At 39.6% G+C, this 20,286-nt stretch overlaps 1 protein-coding gene across 1 annotated transcript in view; it reads left to right on the forward strand.

Annotated features, from left to right (window-relative positions):
• The window catches only part of STX12 (syntaxin 12), a 44,098-nt gene that overhangs the window by 13,664 nt on the left and 10,148 nt on the right, over positions 1-20,286 (forward strand). The window contains exons 2-5 of the mRNA XM_045476276.1: positions 1,882-1,951; positions 3,460-3,559; positions 13,999-14,136; positions 19,828-19,871. Of these exons, the coding sequence (XP_045332232.1) occupies positions 1,882-1,951; positions 3,460-3,559; positions 13,999-14,136; positions 19,828-19,871 (352 nt within the window). The remainder of the gene's footprint in view (positions 1-1,881; positions 1,952-3,459; positions 3,560-13,998; positions 14,137-19,827; positions 19,872-20,286) is intronic.

Genomic DNA, 20,286 nt, shown 5'->3' on the forward strand with positions numbered 1-20,286 from the left:
GAGTGGGGGGGGGGGAAGAGCAGAGAGAGAGGGAGGCAGAGTATCTGAAGCAGGCTCTGCACTGATAGCAGAGAGCCCAATGTGGGGCTTGAACTTACAAACCATGAGATCATGACCTGAGCTGAGGTTGGACATTTAACCAACTGAGTCAACCAGGTGCACCAGGAACTACTAATTTTTAAAATTCAAAGTTCTAGTAAGTGAAGATTCTTTCTTACTGGATATGGAAGCATTGTATACGTTGCCCCTATAATATATATTATATACTTCCTCCTCATCTTCCACTAAGCCAGTCATTCAGCAGTCTGATATCTCACAAGTGAAACTTTGGCATTAATACTGAGAGAATAGGAAAGCCCCTCACAGAGGAAACTGTGTTTTGGTTGGAGGAGTCATATACCTATTGTGTTATATTATCTCTTAAAGTTCTGGTGAAACTTGAATATAACCACGATTCCTCTGGTAAAAGAATACACTGTTATTATGTTCTATACCCCAGCAACTTGGAATAGAAGATAACGAATGCTCTTAAGCAAGCAAGCAAGCAAGGGGCGCCTGGGTGGCTCAGTCGGTTAGGCGTCCAACTTCGGCTCAGGTCATGATCTCACAGTTTGTGGTTTCGAGCCCAGTGTTGGGCTCTGTGCTGACAGCTCAGAGCCTGGAGCCTACCTCAGATTCTGTCTCCCTCTCTCCCTGCCTCTCTCCCCGACTTGTGCTGTTTGTCTCTCTCTCTCTCTCAAAAATAAACATTAAAAGAAAAAAACAACAAGCAAGCAAACAACAGAAAATAAATAAAACAAAATCCCAATCTCTTCAAGTGAATGAATGAATGAATCTATTTTTTTTATCCTCCCTGCCAACCAGCAAAAGAACAGAGAGCAGGATAAAAAGGAAATCAAAGGGTCAACTACACTTCAAAAAAACCCACAAAACCCAAAAATATTTAGAATAAGAAAAAAGAAAAGAAATCAGCGCTCTACTTCTGTTACACAAATCAGTAAGGTATACGGGGCCATTCACATTCCCAGGCAGGCTGGTGTTAGAGTCTTTCTTCTTATTGATAGATGATCACTTCCTCTGGACCTCTGCTTTCCTAGTCCAGGGTTAGAGGCCTAAATATCTAGAATTTAAACATGAGCTAGTGTTAGCAAAATATCTAGGAAAAGATAGAGAACGTTATGTGAACAAAAACACATATTTGACTATAAGACAACATAGGTAAAAGAACATAGGCCTTAAAGTTTGATGTACCTGTGAGTGAATTTTTTGCCCTAACACTTATTGTGTATCTTGACATAATTAACTTCTGTACATTTAACTGATATAACTTTTCTGAATGTATTTCCTCATCTGCAAAATGAAGATATATCTACTTCAGATTGTTGCTATGAAAATTAATAAAATAACGCCTACAAAGTTCCTGATATAGTGCCTGGCACATAGAGGTGCTCAGTTGATAGTAATTTATTATTGATAACAAATGTACATTGTCTTTCCCAAAATGTTTGCTGTAGAAAAATTATTGTATTATGAATTTAAATTTTCATTGTTAGGAGTTGATATTTGGTATTAAGGCCCCTTCCAAAGGTATTGAAATATTAAACCAGCACCATGGGAAATCTAGAAAATTTTGGAAGTTCTTTGAGAATGATGAACGAAACTGCCACCCCCTACTTGGTGACATAGTTACTCTATAGGAGAAAGGTGAACCTCGGTTAGTTTTAGAAGGGAATGTATATGCCAAAGTTTTGATCACAGCATGCTTTTTGTTAGTTGCATGAACTTATTCAGGATGTGGAGAGAGACCAGCGATCTAAGAAGTAGGGTGCTCATGATGAATGTATTTTTCTTTTAAATAAATCTTTTTCCCCCTTTCCCTAGCTGCTCAGATAAAGAATTTGATGAGCCAACTAGGAACTAAGCAGGACTCAAGCAAACTACAGGAAAATCTGTGAGTAGCTTCCTAACAAGGTTGGGTTTGGTGAGGGCCCTCTAGGATGCACTTACTGTCCTTGCTGCGTGACAGCTCACTTACGTTTCAGGCCTATGGAGTCAGAATGACAGGCAGTGGGACATGAAGTAATAGTTGGATCTAGAAGAGGGGCACCAAAATATATTCATGGTTTGTGATCTCCATTGACTTTCAAAATCCTTGAACTCCAATTCTTTCCTCCTTGGGCAGTTTAGGAATTTGAGGAAGTAGAGAAGGGAACTCCTACCACTGTTAAACTATATTCTGCCTAAATGAGCCTCCTTGTTGGCACAGGACTCCTGATGATCTGCAGAGGTCATCTAGTCTAGTGGGATTTCCAACTATAAACACTAGAAAAATGTATTCTGAATGACCGGAGGGGCGTCTGAGGGAGAGGAGAATGGACTGGTAGTAGGGACTCATGAATCTTTTTATTACATCCTCCTTGACCCCATTTCTGCTTTTGGAAGTTTTATTCATCTTTAAGATATATTGAAGGATATTCTTTGTTTCCTGTCCTTGATGGTGTGAATTGAGAGACTGACTTACTACTCTGAGCTTTTTCTAGGGAGATGTGAAAAATCTTTGTGTTGGTCATGTGTTAGTCATGTCTGGGAGGTTCAGGCCCTTGATTGACTGCCTCTTGTTTTGACTCCCTTGTCTTTTAATCTTGGAGGCCCCTTTGCAGTGAAAAAACACTAACGATTAGTAGTGTGGCTTCTCTGTCCTCCCTTAAAGCCTTTGTAGAAATGGCGAGAGAGTAGAGGAAACCATGACTAAAAGGAGCTCTTTTAGGGTTTCCACTACTTTCCAATCCCACTTAATATAACGCATATTCTTTCCTCTTTAATTTCCCTTCTCTTGTACTCCATATGTGTTTTTACACAGTACAGGGCTTCTTTGTTTTGGAGGGGAGAGCCAGAAAGTCAAGCACGAAGGACAGTAGGGAGCCAAGTATAAAGCTGAAAAAGCACCAGCTTTAAGCAAGAACGTGGGTGTAGATCTTTGGAGGTTGTTCCCTAGGGTGGAAACTGTGCTTTTAGTGCATATTTCCTCCAACCCCCTAGTGTCTGGATTTTGTCTCCAGTCAGTGGCCTGTGACAGGCAGCAGCTGTGCAGAACTGCCGGGCAGTTCAACGTAAGTTTTGTGAGAACTCAGTGTGTTCCAACTATTCGAGTTAGGTGTGGGGGCAGCTGCTCTTAAATTTCTATTAGAACTGCTGATAGGCTTTTCTTGTCTCCATGAAGAGTTAAAATACCTGATCCGCAGGTTTCACCGAGGCAGGTTCTTTCTACTGAGTAACATGTTTTTGACTGAGTCGTATTTGTGGAATTTTGTGTGTGGGGGGACCTGGGCCTCTGGGAACCCATTCCTTCAAGTACTGTTTCATTCCCTGCATCGCAAGGCACTGTGGGCACAAGCTGGCACAAAGTGTGACAGCTCTTGAGCGGTGGGAATACCCTGAATCATGTCTTTTCTCTCTCAGGCAGCAGTTACAGCACTCCACAAATCAGCTTGCCAAGGAAACAAATGAGTTACTGAAGGAGTTAGGGGCCTTGCCTCTTCCCTTATCTGCTTCGGAACAGGTAGGTATTTTCTGGGGTGTATATGTGTGTATGTTTGTTTAATAGGAAAGGACTTCGTGAGAGAGAAAAAGTTTCCCAGACAAACAAAAATTAAAGGAGTTTGTGACCACTAAACCAGCCCTGCAAGAAATTTTAAGGGAGACTTTCTGAGGGGAGAAAAGATGAAAATATATATACATATATATAAATACCAAAAGCAACAAAAGATTAGAAAGGATCAGAGAACACCACCAGAAACTCCAACTCTACAAGCATCATAATGGCAATAAATTAATATCTTTCAGTACTCACTCTAAACGTCAATGGACTCAATGCTCCAATCAAAAGACATAGGGTAACAGAATGGCTAAGAAAACAAGATCCGTCTATATGCTGTTTACAAGAGACCCACTTTAGACCTAAAGACACCTTCAGATTGAAAATAAGGGGACGGAGAACCATCTATCATGCTAATGGTCAACAAAAGAAAGCCAGAGTAGCCATACTTATATCAGACAATCCAGACTTTAAAATAAAGACTGTATCAAGAGATGCAGAAGGGCATTATATCGTAATCAAGGGGTCTATAGACCAAGAAGACCTAACAATTGTAAACATTTATGTGCCAAATGTGGAAGCGCCCAAATATATAAATCAGTTAATCACAAACATAAAGAAACTCATCGATAGTAATACCATAATAGTAGGAGACTTTACCCCACTCACAGCAATGGACAGATCATCTAATCAAAAAATCAACAAGGAGGGGCGCCTGGGTGGCGCAGTCGGTTAAGCGTCCGACTTCAGCCAGGTCACGATCTCGCGGTCCGTGAGTTCGAGCCCCGCGTCAGGCTCTGGGCTGATGGCTCGGAGCCTGGAGCCTGTTTCCGATTCTGTGTCTCCCTCTCTCTCTGCCCCTCCCCCGTTCGTGCTCTGTCTCTCTCTGTCCCAAAAATAAATAAACGTTGAAAAAAAAAAATTAAAAAAAAAAAAAAAAAATCAACAAGGAAACAATGGCTTTGAATGACACACTGGACCAGATGGACTTAACAGATATATTCAGAACATTTCATCATAAAGCAGCAGAATATACATTCTTCTCCAGTGCACATGGAACATTCTCCAGAATAGACCACATACTGGGACACAAATCAGCCCTCAGCAAGTACAAAAAGGTCAAGATCATACTGTGCATATTTTCAGACCACAACGCTATGAAACTTGAGATCAGTCACAAGAAAAAATTTGGAAAGGTAACAAATACTTGGAGACTGAAGAACATCCTACTAAAGAATGAATGGGCTAACCAAGCAGTTAAAGAGGAAATTAAAAAGTATATGGAAGTCAATGAAAATGATAACACCACAACCCAAAACCTCTGGGATGCAGCAAAGGTGGTCATAAGAGGAAAGTATATGGCAATCCAGGCCTTCCTAAAGAAGGAAGAAAGATCTCAGATAAACAACCTAACCTTACGCCTTAAGGAGCTGGAAAAAGAACAGCAAATAAAACCCAAAACCAGCAGAAGACAAGAAATAATAAAGATTAGAGCAGGAATTAATGCTATCGAAACCAAAAAAACCAGTCTAACAATGAAACCAGAAGCTGATTCTTTGAAAGAATTAACAAAATTGATAAACCACTAGCCAGTTTGATCAAGAAGAAAAAGGAAAGGACCCAAATAAAATCAAGAATGAAAGAGGAGAGATCACAACCAATACAACAGAAATAAAAACAATAATAAGAGAATATTATGAGCAATTATATGCCAATAAAATGGGCAATCTGGAAGAAATGAAAAAATTCCTAGAAACATATACACTACCAAAACTGAAACAGGAAGAAATAGAAAATTTGAACAGACCCATAACCAGTAAGGAAATCGAATTAGTAATGAAAAACCTGCCAAAAAACAAGAGTCCAGGGCCAGATGGCTTTCCAGGGGAATTCTACCAAACATTTAAGAAAGAGTTAACACCTATTCTCTTGAAACTGTTCCAAAAAAATAGAAATGGAAGGAAAACTTCCAAACTCTTCCTATGAAGCTAGCATTACCTTGATTCCAAAACCAGACAGAGACCACGCTAAAAGAAGAACTGTAGACCAATTTCCCTGATGAGTATGGATGCAGAAATTCTCAACAAGATATTAGCCAACTGGATCCAACAATACATTAAAAAAACTTATTCACTGTGACCAAGTGAGATTTATACCTAGGATGCAGGGCTGGTTCAATATCCACGAAACAATTAATGTGATTCATCACATCAATAAAAGAAAGGACAAGAACCGTATGATCCTCTCAATAGATGCAGAGAAAGCATTTGACAAAATACAGCATCCTTTATTGATAAAAACCCTCAAGAAAGTAGGGATAGAAGGAGCATACCTCGAGATCATAAAAGCCATATATGAACGACCCAACACTAATATCATCCTCAATGGGGAAAAACTGAGAGCTTTCCCCCTAAGGTCAGGAACAAGACAGGGATGTCCACTCTCGCCACTGTTATTCAACATAGTATTGGAAGTCTTAGCCTCTGCAACAGACAACACAAAGAAATAAAAGGCATCCAAATCGGCCAGGAGGAGGTCAAACTTTCACTCTTCACAGATGACATGATACTCTATATGGAAAACCCAAAAGATTCCACCAAAAAGCTGCTAGAATTGATTCATGAATTCAGCAAAGTTGCAGGATATAAAATCAATGCACAGAAATTGGTTGCATTCCTATACACCAACAATGAAGCGACAGAGAAATCAAGGAATCGATCCCATTTACAGTTGCACAAAAAACCATAAAATACCTAGGAATAAATCTAACCAAAGAGGTGAAAAATCTATACACTGAAAACTATAGAAAGCTTCTGAAAGAAATTGAAGAAAACACAAAAAAATGGAAAAAGATTCCATGCTCCTGGATAGGAAGAACAAATATTGTTAAAATGTCGATACCACTCAAAGCAACCTACATATTCAATGCAATCCCTATCAAAGTAACACCAGCATTCTTCACAGAGCTAGAACAAATAATCCTAAAATTTGTATGGAACCAGAAAAGACCCCGGATAGCCAAAGCAATCTTGAAAAGGAAAACCAAAGTAGGAGGCATTACAATCCCAGACTTCAAGCTATACTACAAAGCTGTAATCATCAAGACAGTATGGTACTGCCACAAGAACAGACACTCAGATCAATGGAACGGAATAGAGAACCCAGAAATGGAGCCACAAACGTATGGCCAACTAATCTTTGACAAAGCAGGAAAGAATATCCAATGGAATAAAGACTCTTCAGCAAGTGGTGCTGGGAAAACTGGACAGCAACATGCAGAAGAACCTGGACCCACTTTCTTACACCATACACAAAAATAAACTCAAAATGGATGAAAGACCTCAATGTAAGACAGGAAGCCATCAAAATCCTCGAGGAGAAAGCAGGCAAAAACCTCTTCGATCTTGCCCACAGCAACTTCTTACTCAACACGTCTCCAGAGGCAAGGGAAACAAAAGCAAAAATGAACTGGGACCTCATCAAAATAAAAAGCTTCTGCACAGTGAAGGAAACAATCAGCAAAACTAAGAGGCAACCGACAGAATGGGAGAAGATATTTGCAAATGACATATCAGATAAAGGGTTAGTATCCAAAATCTATAAAGAACTTATCAAACTTAACACCCAAAAAACAAATAATCCAGTGAAGAAATGGGCAAAAGACATGAATAGACACTTCTCCAAGGAAGACATCCAGATGGCCAACCGACACATGAAAAAATGCTCAACGTCACTCATCATCAGGGAAATACAAATCAAAACCACAATGAGATACCACCTTACACCTGTCAGAATGGCTAACATGAACAACTCAGGCAACAACAGATGTTGGCGAGGATGCAGAGAAAGAGGATCTCTTTTGCATTGTTGGTGGCAATGCAAGCTGGTGCAGCCACTCTGGAAAACAGTATGGAGGTTCCTCAAAAAGTTAAAAATAGAACTGCCCTATGACCCAGCAATTGCACTACTAGGCATTTATCCACGGGATACAGGTGTGCTGTTTCGAAAGGACACATGCACTCCCATGTTTATAGCAGCACTATCAGCAATAGCCAAAGTATGGAAAGAGCCCAAATGTCCATCGATGGATGAATGGATAAAGAAGATGTGGGATATATATACAATGGAGTATTACTCGGCAGTCAAAAAGAATGAAATCTTGCCATTTGCAACTACATGGATGGAACTGGAGGGTATTATGCTAAGTGAAATTAGTCAGAGAAAGACGAAAATCATATGACTTCACTCACATGAGGACTTTAAGAGACAAAACAGATGAACATAAGGGAAGGGAAACAAAAATAATATAAAAACAGGGAGGGGGACAAAACAGACTCATAAGTATGGGGAACGAACAGAGGGTTACTGGAAGAGTTGTGGAAGGGGGTATGGGCTAAATGAGGAAGGAGCATTAAGGAGTCTACTCCTGAAATCACTGTTGCACTATATGCTTACTAACTTGGATGTAAATTTAAAAATAATTTAAAAAAATAGGAAAGGACTTCGTTTTAATGGGAAGGCAGTGTGTGAAACTAAAGTGACTTGGCCTTTGGTGCTAGGTAGACCTTCTCTGACCCTCAGTTTCCTTATCTGTAAAATGGGGTTATGTGACTGTTGTGACGATAGGAAGAATGTATGCACCAGATCTTGCAGAGTGCCTGGCAATTAGTAGCTACTCAATATCTGCGGCTATTTTTAATAATAACGTTGAATATATTAATAAAATGAGCTTAACTGGAAAGCAATCTCAGCGTTTGCATCTCTGGGGTTTGGCTAGCAGCTTTATGTTTGGTCCTGCTTTGTTTTGCATGCAGTCTCTGTAAATAATTTCAATCAGATGTTTTCCCTTTCTATTTTGCAGTTACTTTCATGTCCCATCATGAGTCACTGATAGGCCTCAGGTTGAAGAAATGCTCAGGGGAAAAGATGTCTCTTTTCAAGTTATTTTATTCAGTGGTCATTGAAATCCTTTAAAAACACACACTTTTTACTGGAGTTCATTGTTCCCTTGATGTGCCAGGCCTTTTCTTCACACGTTCCTGAAGTCAGTGTGCCTCCTTTATTGTGGTTTGACCTGTTATTCCCTATCATTCATGGTCTACCTCAAATCCTCTCCTCCTAGAAAAAAACCTTCTCCATCTACCTTAACTTACTGTGACTCCACTTGGCTTTTTATTATTGAAATTTTTTATGATGTTTTATCTCTGATGGCTCTAAAGACAAGGCCTACAACTTCCCTATTCTGGATTGTTTTTCATCTTGTGAGTTGTAGCTAGGTGGAACGTGAAATAATTCTAGTGTGCTGTGATCATTTGAAAAAATGAAATAGAGGCACCTGGGTGGCTCAGTCAGTTGAGCATCTGACTTCAGCTCAGGTCATGATCTCTCAGTTTGTGAGTTTGAGCCCCACATCAGGCTCTGTGCTGACAGCTCAGAGCCTGGAGTCTGCCTCGGATTCTGTGTCTCCCTCTCTCTCTGCCCCTCCCTGATTCGCGCCTCTGTCTCTCTGTCTCTTTCTCTCTCAAAAACAAATAAACATTAAAAATGTTTTTAAATGGGGCGCCTGGGTGGTGCAGTCGGTTAAACGTCCGACTTCAGCCAGGTCATGATCTCTCGGTCCGTGAGTTCGAGCCCCGCATCAGGCTGATGGCTCAGAGCTTGGAGCCTGTTTCCGATTCTGTGTCTCCCTCTCTCTCTGCCCCTCCCCCATTCATGCTCTGTCTCTCTCTGTCCCAAAAATAAACATTGAAAAAAAAAATTAAAAAAAAAAATGTTTTTAAAAATGAAATAGAGTAGAAATATCAGAATGTATACCATGTAGGGGTACCTGGGTGGCTCAGTTGGTTAAGCATCCGACTGTGGCTTAGGTCATGACTTCATGGTTCGTGAGTTCAAGCCCCGCATCAGGCTCTCTGCTATCAGCACAGAGCCTGCTTCAGATCCTCTGTCCCCCTCACTCTCTACCCCTCCTCAACTAGAGCACATGTATGCATGCTCTTTCTCTCTCTCTCTCAAAAATAGGAGCACCTGGGTGGCTTGGTTGGTTAAGTGTCTGACTTCAGCTCAGATCATGATCGCATGGTTCGTGAGTTCAAGCCCTGCGTTGGGCTCTCTGCTGTCAACGCAGAGCCTGCTTCAGATTCTGTGTCTCCCTCTCTATCTGCTCCTCTCCTGTGCTCCCTCTCTCAAAAATAAACATTTAAAAATAAATTAATTACTTAAAACATGAAAAAACATGTGTGCCATGTAATAAAGGGAAATATATATTACAGAAAGCTTCCATTTCATACATATGTGTATATATGGTAGTAGGTCAAGATGTCACATTCTTCTTTTTTTTTTTTTTTTATGTTTATTTATTTTTGAGAGAGAGAGGTAGTAGTGGGGGGTGGGGTGCATGCATGAGCTGGGGAGGGACAGAGGCGAGAATCCCAAGCAGGCTCTGCATTGTCATTGCAGAGCCAAGATAGGGGGTTTGAACTCATGAACCATGAGATCAGGACCAGAGCGGAAATCAAGAGTCAGATGTTCAACCAACTGAGCCACTCAGGTGGCCCCCCCCCCCCTGCAAGATGTCTCATTCTTACTGCATGTCTCCATCAAAAAGTTTGAAAATGTTAGTTTTACCCATACCTGAAGCCTATGTTTAGTCTTTGGAGTTTTGGCGCCCCCTTGCACAAGAGAGGAGCCAAGACTAGTTGCTTTGTCGTGCTACAAAGTAGCTAGGATAAAAAGTGATCTTAATGTAATCAGCTTTGGTTATCCTTGTGTGTGCTGCTCAGTTGTTACTCATACTGATATTTCACTTAGGGACCAGCTCCCCTTGCCGTCCAATATCCCCATATTGTTCCCAAATTACCCATTTCCTCTTCCCAGCTGGGTACTTACGGAAAACACACTTGTGGATGGTTTTAGTAGTAATGAAAAAGGAGTCTAAGGGTTTGATGAAAGCTGAGTGTTGAAAGTACTGAAGAGTTAAATAGTAGCCTAAACAAAAATAGTTAAATCCGCTACCAAAAAAAAAAAAAAAGGATTAAGTGTATTTCAAAATCAAAAAGAAGTTATTTTTGGATCATGCATGCTGTTGTTCCCTTCCATTATCTTGGATCATTAGGAACACAAAATAGATCTACAATTGTAATTCCTTGATTCCCTTCCCCTGTTGTGCTGAATACCCTTTTCCCTTTCGATTCTTTTTTTATCTCATCAATCTTAGCCTTACCACCATCTTTTTGCTGCAGTTCTGTGTATCAGACCATATATCCTGCTTTCGGTCTTTTTTCACCCTCATGTGCTGTCAGCAGTGATCTTCTATTTGCCAAATATAGTGGCCTTTTTTGAGTTTTGTGTGTGTGTTGTTTTTTTTTTTTAATTTTAGAGAGGGAAGAGGGATCACGAGCAGGGGAGAGGGGCAGGGGGAGAGAGAGAGAGAGAATATCTTAAACAGGCTCTGTGCTCAGCATGGAGCCTGATAACGGAGCTCGATCCCACGACCCTGGGATCATGACCTGAGCTGAAATCAAGAGTCGGACGCTCAACCGACTGAGCCACCCAGGTGCCTACCCCCTTTTTTCTTTTATTTTTGTTTTAATGTTTATTAATTATTGAGAGAAAGAGAGAGACAGAGCATGAGCATGGAGGGACAGAGAGAGGGGGAAACACAGACTGTGAAGCAAGCTCCAGGCTCTGAGCTGTCGGCACAGAGCCCAATGTGGGGCTTGAACTTGCAAACCGAGAGATCATCATCTGAGCCGAAGTTGGACGCTTAACAGATCGAGCCACCCAGGCACCACCCCTCGCCCCCCCCCTCCCCCCCGCCGCTTTTTTTGGAGTGTTTAGTCACTCTTCTGTTTCATTTGAAACAGCCCATCTTGGTATTCTGGAGGGCACCTTTTGGGATGAGCACTGGGTGTTGTATGGAAACCAATTTGACAATAAATTTCATATATTAAAAAAAAAAAAAATGAAACAGCCCATCTTGCCTATACTGAAACTTTCTTCTTGTTTCCATGATCCCCTTTCAGTCTGTCCCCCAACTCTGGTATCCCTTGCTGGCTTCTTTTCTCTTTCCCCAGATGGAGTCTCAGCCTCCTTCTCTGACTCTCGGTCTTCCTAGAAGTGGGCATGTCCCAAGGCTCTGCCATTGACCCTCTAATTTTCTTAGCCTCTGCTTTCTCCTTCAAGAGGCTTATCTACTTTTATGAGCTCTCTGTGACCTTTATGAACTTGACCCCCAGATCTTTTCCCAGCCCTAGCCCCTAACCTCTAAGGACTAGGCCCATATTGCCAATTCCTGTTCTAATATCCCACTTTAATCTGCTTTCATCAAAAATTATGTGTTGTCTTATACTGAATTCCTCCCATTTGACCCAAACCCCTTAACTAAGCTGATTGATAATACTTATTGTCATAAAGAAGTTTGTGCCTTTTCACCTAATATTCCCATTCTTGCAAATTTATCCTAAGGAAAAAAGTTTGAAGAAAAAAACTATGGTCTGGAGACGGATTTTTTGGATTTGCAGTCTACCCCTTCCACTTACTGACTGTGTGATCCTAGGCAAATTGTTAACTTCTCTGTGCCTTGGTTTTCTGATCTGTAAAATATATATAGTACCTAATTTATAGGTTGTTGTATGAATTAAGTGAGTTGTTATGTAAAGTACTTATAACCATACTGATACATTGTAAACACTGTATTAATATTAGCACTTACAGCGGGGCTCACATTAACTTTATTTATAATAGTTAAAAACTGGGAACAATCTAGAAGGAATGTTTACATAAAATTTACTAGATCAACCTGGTAGAATATTATGTAACGAAGACCATAATTATGAAGAGTATGATAACATGGAAAATGTTTATGATATACTTAAAGATAGTATTTTTATGGGGCACCTTGGCTGGCTCAGTCGGTGGAGCATGCAACTCGTGATCTCAGGGTTGTGAATTCAAGTGCCACGTTGGGCATGGAGCCTACTCAAAAAAGAAAAAAAATTAGTTTTGGATAGTGAGATTAGGGAATTATGGCTTTCCCCACTTATTGTTATAATGTTTATGTGAAAATAAAAAATCCCAGAAAAGGAGAAACTTTCTTCATCTAAATTTGCTTTCAGTATTACCATAACTCTCCCAAGTGTGATATTTGAGTCATTCTTTTTTTTTTTTTTTTTTAATTTTTTTTTCAACTTTTATTTATTTTTGGTACAGAGAGAGACAGAGCATGAACGGGGGAGGGGCAGAGAGAGAGGGAGACACAGAATCGGAAACAGGCTCCAGGCTCTGAGCCATCAGCCCAGAGCCCGACGCGGGGCTCGAACTCACGGACCGCGAGATCGTGACCTGGCTGAAGTCGGACGCTTAACCGACTGCGCCACCCAGGCGCCCCTATATTTGAGTCATTCTTGACTTTAACCCCTTGCTGCACAGCCAGTCACTAACTCATAAAATTTATTAAACTCATGTCTTTGCGTTCCCATTACTGATACAATGTCCTCCTAACCTTTAACCTAGAATATTGCAATACTCTTTTTGACTTGTTTCTTTTTTCCATCCCATCTTGTACACCGTGGCAGACTACGTTTTCTTCTAAATTATCATTTTGTACCCATCACGTTTCTTGCTCAGACATTTTTGTTGCTCTGTGTTCTTCAGAAGTTGAATCCCAAACTGATTAGCTTGGCATTTATCTTTGACCACTTGAGTTCTTACTGATTATACCTGCCTCTGAACTCCTATAGTATTAATTGATTATAGCAGTTATTTATAATGAGTTGTGACTTGTGTGTCTGTATCCTTTATCTGTAAGTAGATGGTAAGCCGTTTGAGGTCAGGGATGAGTTTTTACTTCTGTGTTCTCAGCACATAGCAAGTCCTTTCAGTATGTGTGTTTTGAGACATAGAATCAGTAAGCTTAGCAAAGAGAGCCTGTAATAAAGTAGTTTTCAGGTTCTCAAAGATTTTAAGCCTCATTACAGTATAAAGGAAAATGATTACCATAGTTTGGGGGGGGGGAAGCTATGTACTCCATATAGATGAATAGTTTTAACATAAAACAATCTCTTTGGGGTTCATTCTGGGCCTTAAGTTATTTATTCCGCTTTTAGATTCTCCAGGGAACCAAAATTCTCAATTGCAATTCTCTCTGAAATTACCTTACAAGGTAAATGACACACAGTTTCCAGGTTTGTCAGAGGAAAGAAGGAAAATTCAAACTTGGCCTATGGTATTAATGAGGGATTTAAATTAGCAAAGAACAAATGTATTCATTTAAGGAAGACCTTATTTTATAGTAATTTTTTTGGTTAGAAATCTTGAGGGGGACTAGTTTTGCTTTTAATGGGAATTAAAACCAAATTATTCAGGGTTAATGTGAAATTTCAAGTCCTTATTTATTTCCTTAGCGCCAGCAGAAACTTCAGAAAGAACGCCTCATGAATGACTTCTCTGCAGCCTTAAATAATTTCCAGGCTGTGCAGAGAAGGGTATCTGAAAAAGAAAAGGAGAGTATTGCCAGAGCCAGAGCTGGATCTCGTCTCTCGGTAAGTTTATTCCCAAAAGAAGACCTCTGCAATTTCATGATATTCTTTTCCATGTTGTTGGGTTTTTTTTTTCCCTCCTAACTCTGACCATTTTGACCATTAGCTTTTGTTTATTATCCCCCCCCCCCCCACAAACACACCTCAATGATAATAAACAGAGACATTAGCTGCTATGAAAATGCCAGATTGGTACAACCTATATAAAAAATATGTATGCAGGGTGCCTGGCTGGCTCAGTCAGTAGAGCATGTGACTCTCAATCTCAGGGTCATAAGTTCAAGCCCCACGTTGGGTGAAGAGCCTACTTAAAATAAAAACTAAAATAAAATATGTATGCCTATGGTCAAAGACCAGAAAGGAATATGCACAAAGTTTTGAAAAAGTGACAGGTAGAATTGCATGCAATTTCTTTGTTATTATATTTGTCTTAAAGACTTAAAAAAAGAAAAAAATGAATCTATTTTCTAGAATACAGCAGGCGAGGTTATTTGGACTAGACCTCTCTTTGAAATGAACTAATACTAAATTTTATCAGAAGTATAAAAGAGTCATGAAAATATTAAGGTCAAAATCTAAGAGAAGGTGAGATCCATAGAGAGAGGTAAGCTGAGCACTGAAACTGCTTTTGCATGGAGTACCTTTACAGACGACAAACTTGAACTTCAATTTTGATGTTTTTATGGCATGAGGGGGAACAAAAGTCAAAACCCAGAGTACACACAAGGTGGGGAATCTAAAAGAAGGTGCTACTCCCATTAAACTGGACCCTAAAAGGCTATATTCTTTTAGGGATGGGTATGCCAAAAGTAAGCCCTTCTTTCCCACAAAAAGATTGTATTAACACTGAGCTGAGCAGGTGGTGGAGGACAGCAGGGGAGAGGGGACATTCAGACAGTAAGTTGTAGCACAAAGGAACCTTGAAGCAAATTTACTGCCCAAATTCATACTACACGAATGGCCCCAAAGCCTCAAGCTTCAAGTAGTTCTGCAATGTAGAGTACTTAGGTGCCAGGCAGAAGCGAGTACACATCCTTTCTTGTTAGATAAGCCTAGCCCTGAAAGAATACCCTCAAACAATTTTTGTAGCATAATGATCAGCACTGGGTTAAAAATAACCAAGTACACAAAGAAGTAACTCTGAACAAGAACTAGTAGGAACAACAGTGAGGTGAAATAGACCTACAGAGACTTCATATATTAGAATTAGAAGATAACTGTAACTTACTGTGTTTAAAGAAATAAAAAATTTTTAAGTCATTTTTTTTCTAATGTTTTTCTTTTTGAGAGAGAGACAGAGCACAAGTGGGGGAGGGGCAGAGAGAGAGGGAGACACAGATTCCGAAGCAGGTTCCAGGCTCTGAGCTGTCAACACAGAACCCAATGGCGGGGCTTGAACCCACAAACCGTGAGATCATGACCTGAGCCCAAGTCGGACACTTAACTGACTAAGACACCCAGGCGCCCCAAAGTAAAAGAATTTTGAAAACATCTACAGGAAGCAGGAAACTTTACAAAACTTTGGAAAAGAGTCAGAATATTTTCTAGAATTGAAAAATATGGAAACTAAAAACTTGATTGATGATTTAACTAGAAAATAGAAGATATTTTCAATCTTTTTAAAAAAAATTTTTTTAATGTTTATTCACATTTTGAGAGACAGAGTATGAGCAGGGCAGTGGGAGAGAGGGAGGGAGACACAGAATCCGAAGCAGGCTCCAGGCTCTGAGCTGTCAGCACAGCACAGATGTGGGGCTTGAACTCACGAACTGTGATCATGACCTGAGCCGAAGTTGGACTTTCTACCAATGAGTTACCCAGGTGCCCTGATATTTTCTATCTTATGATATTATGTATCAGCATGTAGGACGGGGTTAAGAAGTTAAATAGGAAGAAAGATTATGAGAAATGGAGAATGAAGTGAAGGATCTAACCTAGTTTTAATTGGAGTTTCAGAATAAGAGCGGAGCAAACTTAGAACAGAGGTGATATTTGAAGAGATAATGGCTGGTAATATTTTAGAACTTATGAGAGGCACTAATCTTCAGTTTGAAAAAGGCAAACAAATCTCAAAACGAATAAATAAAAGACTTGCATGTAGATACATCAGAGAGAAACTTCAGAACTCCAAAGAAAAAGGAAAATTGTAAAAATAGCCAGGGAAACTATAGAATACCTTCAAAGATGCAGTAGTTGGATTGGCAGTTGATTTCTCAATATCAACAGTGGAAGCCAGTCAAGGACTGTCTTTAATGTCCTAGAGGACAATAACTGCCTATGTAGGATTCTAAACCCAGTGAAAATAGATATCCAGAATGAGGGCTAATTAAAGACATTTTCAGTCAAAAGTGAGTTTACTCTCAGCACACCTTACTTAACATTCTAAAAAATGTACTTTAGGGAGAAGGACGGTGAGCTCAGATGGAAAGTCTGAAAAGCAGAAAGGAATGAAGAGCAAAGAAAGTGGTAAATATGTGAAAAGACAAACCACAAACAGAGAGAAGATATTACTATATGTATACCTGACAAGGGATTAGTAGTAACCAGAATATAAAAAGAATTCCCTTGAATCAATATGAAAAAGATACAACCCAATAGAGCAGTAGTTTCTCAGACTTTTTGATCTCAGGACCCTATATTACACTTAAAATTATTAGGGACGCCAGAGAGCTGTTATTTGTATGAATGGTATCTACTGATAAATACTAGAAATTAAAACTGTGAAGTTTTAAAAATGTTTATTCATTTACAAATAATAAACCCATTACATATTAACATAAATATAAATTAGATTTTCATTAAAAATAACTGCTTTTGGATGTACTCTGGTACATCCAAACCTGTTGGTCTGTTTTGTATTTTGATTGGATCTTTTATCCACATATGATTTTTATATCATGTATTTATCATTTGGAAGATATTGATTCGCCAAGTTATGCAGGTCTTCCAAATGTTGATATACTTCAGTATACAATATCGAAAGGTAATATAGTTATCTTCAGTTTTATCAGAAAAATCTTTAAGAGACTTTGAGAGAGTTGTGAAACTCTTAAGTTCACAAGTGGTAGATACAAATTTTCCAGCATTCTGGGTTTTTTTATTTGAAAGCTAGATTTTTTTTAAGTTTATTATTTATTTTGAGAGAGAGAGAGAGCGAGTGAGCATAAGTTGGGTAGGTCCAGAGAGAGGGAGAAAGAATTCCAAGCAGGCTCCTCCGCGCTATCAGCTCAGAGCCTGATCAGGGGCTGGAATTCACAAACTATGAGATCGTGACCTGAGCTGTGATCAAGAGTTGGATGCTTAACTGACTGAGCCACCCAGGTGCCCCTGGAAGCTAGATTTTTTTTTTTTTTTCCACGTTTTTATTTATTTTTGGGACAGAGAGAGACAGAGCATGAACGGGGGAGGGGCAGAGAGAGAGGGAGACACAGAATCGGAAACAGGCTCCAGGCTCTGAGCCCTCAGCCCAGAGCCTGACGCGGGGCTCGAACTCACGGACCGCGAGATCGTGACCTGGCTGAAGTCGGACGCTTAACCGACTGCGCCACCCAGGCGCCCCTAGATTTTTTATCACTGGCAACACACACTGTCCGTTGTTGTCCTTGAGGTGACAAGCTTACATTGTTTATCTTCAAGAACTTATCTGCCAGGGGCGCCTGGATGGCTCAGTTGGTTAAGCATCCAACTTCAGGTCAGGTCATGATCTCACAGTCTGGGAGTTCAAGCCCCGCATCCGGCTCTGTGCTGACAGCTCAGAGCCTGGAGCCTGCTTCGGATTCTGTGTCTGCCTTTCTCTAACCCTCCCCCGCTCATGCTCTGTCTCTCTCTGTCTCAAAAGTAAATAAACATAAAAAAAGAACTTATCTGCCAAATACCCATGTGAATAACCATAGGTGGTTATACATATATCACACATACAGAAGTTTGTAATTATATATATAGACAAATTTTATTAAAAGTTTACATATTTTTTAAAGTTTGTAACAGTTTTATATATAAATTATATTAAATATGTAAAATGATGTCCCCTAAAAGGAAGTAGCTAGTTCAGCCAGCAGCTCAATTACACATGTGCTTTTCCTGGAGACAAGCATTGGATTTCTGTACAGCACAGAAGTGCTTTGTGTGTACGTCAGGTCTCATACGGAATGTTTTAAAGACCTGTATTGAGGTCTTGAGATACACTTAGTTTATAATTTTAATGGTGTCATTAAGGACGAACTGGCTTTTCTGTGTATAGTGATGAAGAATACAATAACAGTAGTGCAGTTTGGTGCCACTGCCTTGCATTTGCATTAAAATGCCAGCAGTTTTATCCACCATTGTTTTTGTTCCATGAGTGTAAACATCAACACAGTGAAAACGGCAAATAACATCTTAGTATTATTTTAAATAATGGTCAAATGGAGAGGTACTCAACTTCTTCAGTAGTTATGAAACCGCAAATTAAAACCACAATGAGGTACTATTTCATGTCCAAAAGTAGGGCAAAAATTTTAAATTCTGTGAACACTGAGGGTCATTGTTATAGATACTATACAACAGGAACTTTCCTGCCTGGCCAGTTATAGTCTGAAGTGAAGCAACGCCTGGAAAACATTTTGCCTGTAACTTCAGAACACATCAGTTCTATCCTAGAGAAAACTGTAAATTTTTATATCAGGATATATGTATTAGAATGTTTACAGCAGCATTTTTTGTAGCAGTCAAAAATTGGAAACCTCCGAATGTCCATCTGTTGTAGAACAGATAAATGCATTATGGTGTGTTCACATACTATAATATACAGCTAAGTAAGGAGATGCATGAACCACAGTTACATTCAGCATCAGGAATGGATCTGGCACAATCTGGTTGTGATCCAATCAAAGCGTGAAAGAATACAAACAGTGTGTAACTCCATGTGAAGTTCAAAATCAGGTAAAATGATATTAAATACGGATACATATCACTGTATTAAAAATACAAGAAAGTGATCACCATAAAGTCAGGGTAGTATTACTTTAAGGGCAAGGGAGGGGGTTTGTAATTGGAGAAGGGCACATAGGTAGGCTTGAGGACACTAGCAAGGTTTTTGTTTCTTTCTTGATCTGGGGAAAGAATAAAAATTAAAAAAAACAACCAAAAAAACCTCACAGTGTTCCTCTGGATGGGTTGAATTTTGAAATTTTCTCCATTTTGTTTGCTCTTTTAATTATTGCTATTATAAAAAGGCAATTTTTCTAATTGGACTAGATTGCTCTTTTAAAATCTTTTCTTGTTTTTAATATATGCATTAGACAGATTTTTGAACTGAGTCTGCCACTTTAATGCCTGATATGCCATAAATGTCCATTTAAAAAAATCTTCACATGTTGTGAAAGTTTGTTTCCTTGCAAGGTTTCAACTTTTTCCCTTATTCTGCCTCCATATAGATTGTAAAATAGGTTATCATGATTACTGTTTACTCCTCTCTCCTACCCATGTTCTCTCTGTCCTGTTCAGTAGGGGTGCCGTTCTGAGCCCAGATATGCTTTTAGCTACTTCACACCCATTTCCTAGTCGAGACAGATTGCCAGAGGCCTGTGTCATCTTACAGATCCTGTTGGAGCCAAGGAATGTTGCTTCTTTATACTGTAGCGAAAGGAAGCATTGTTTTGTGTGTCTGTGACGTATTTCTGGATAACAGCAGCAATAATGCCATCTGCTTTCTAGGCGGAGGAGAGGCAAAGAGAGGAGCAGCTCGTCTCATTTGATGGGTAAGGAATTATCCATACAGCCTGCTGGCTGGTAGAGATGGGATTCTGTACATTTTACTTACCTCTAATTTTAAAAAACAATACAGAAAAGAAGGAAAAATAAAGGGAGATGCGGGATGAGTAATTTATAATCCACCAAATAAAGTTAAAAAGTCAAAACCGTGGGCTTTTCTAAGATCTTTGAATTAGGGAAGGAATAATTTCAAGGTGAATAAAAAAGCCAAAGGAATCCCTGATGTCTTTGTGTTGGGAAGAGAGCTTGGCTTCCTAGGAGTAAGTATTAACACATGAATCTACAGATTAGGATTTTACCTCTAATTCAGATTTAAGTTTTTCAAAGTTCTTGGGTCTCTGTTTACCCATCTCTAAAACGGAAGCAACTCATTCTTTTAGGAGCAGTACAAGAAAAAAAGCA

This window comes from Leopardus geoffroyi, chromosome C1 (genome assembly GCF_018350155.1).
Source record: "Leopardus geoffroyi isolate Oge1 chromosome C1, O.geoffroyi_Oge1_pat1.0, whole genome shotgun sequence".
In the NCBI taxonomy this organism is placed as follows: domain Eukaryota; kingdom Metazoa; phylum Chordata; class Mammalia; order Carnivora; family Felidae; genus Leopardus; species Leopardus geoffroyi.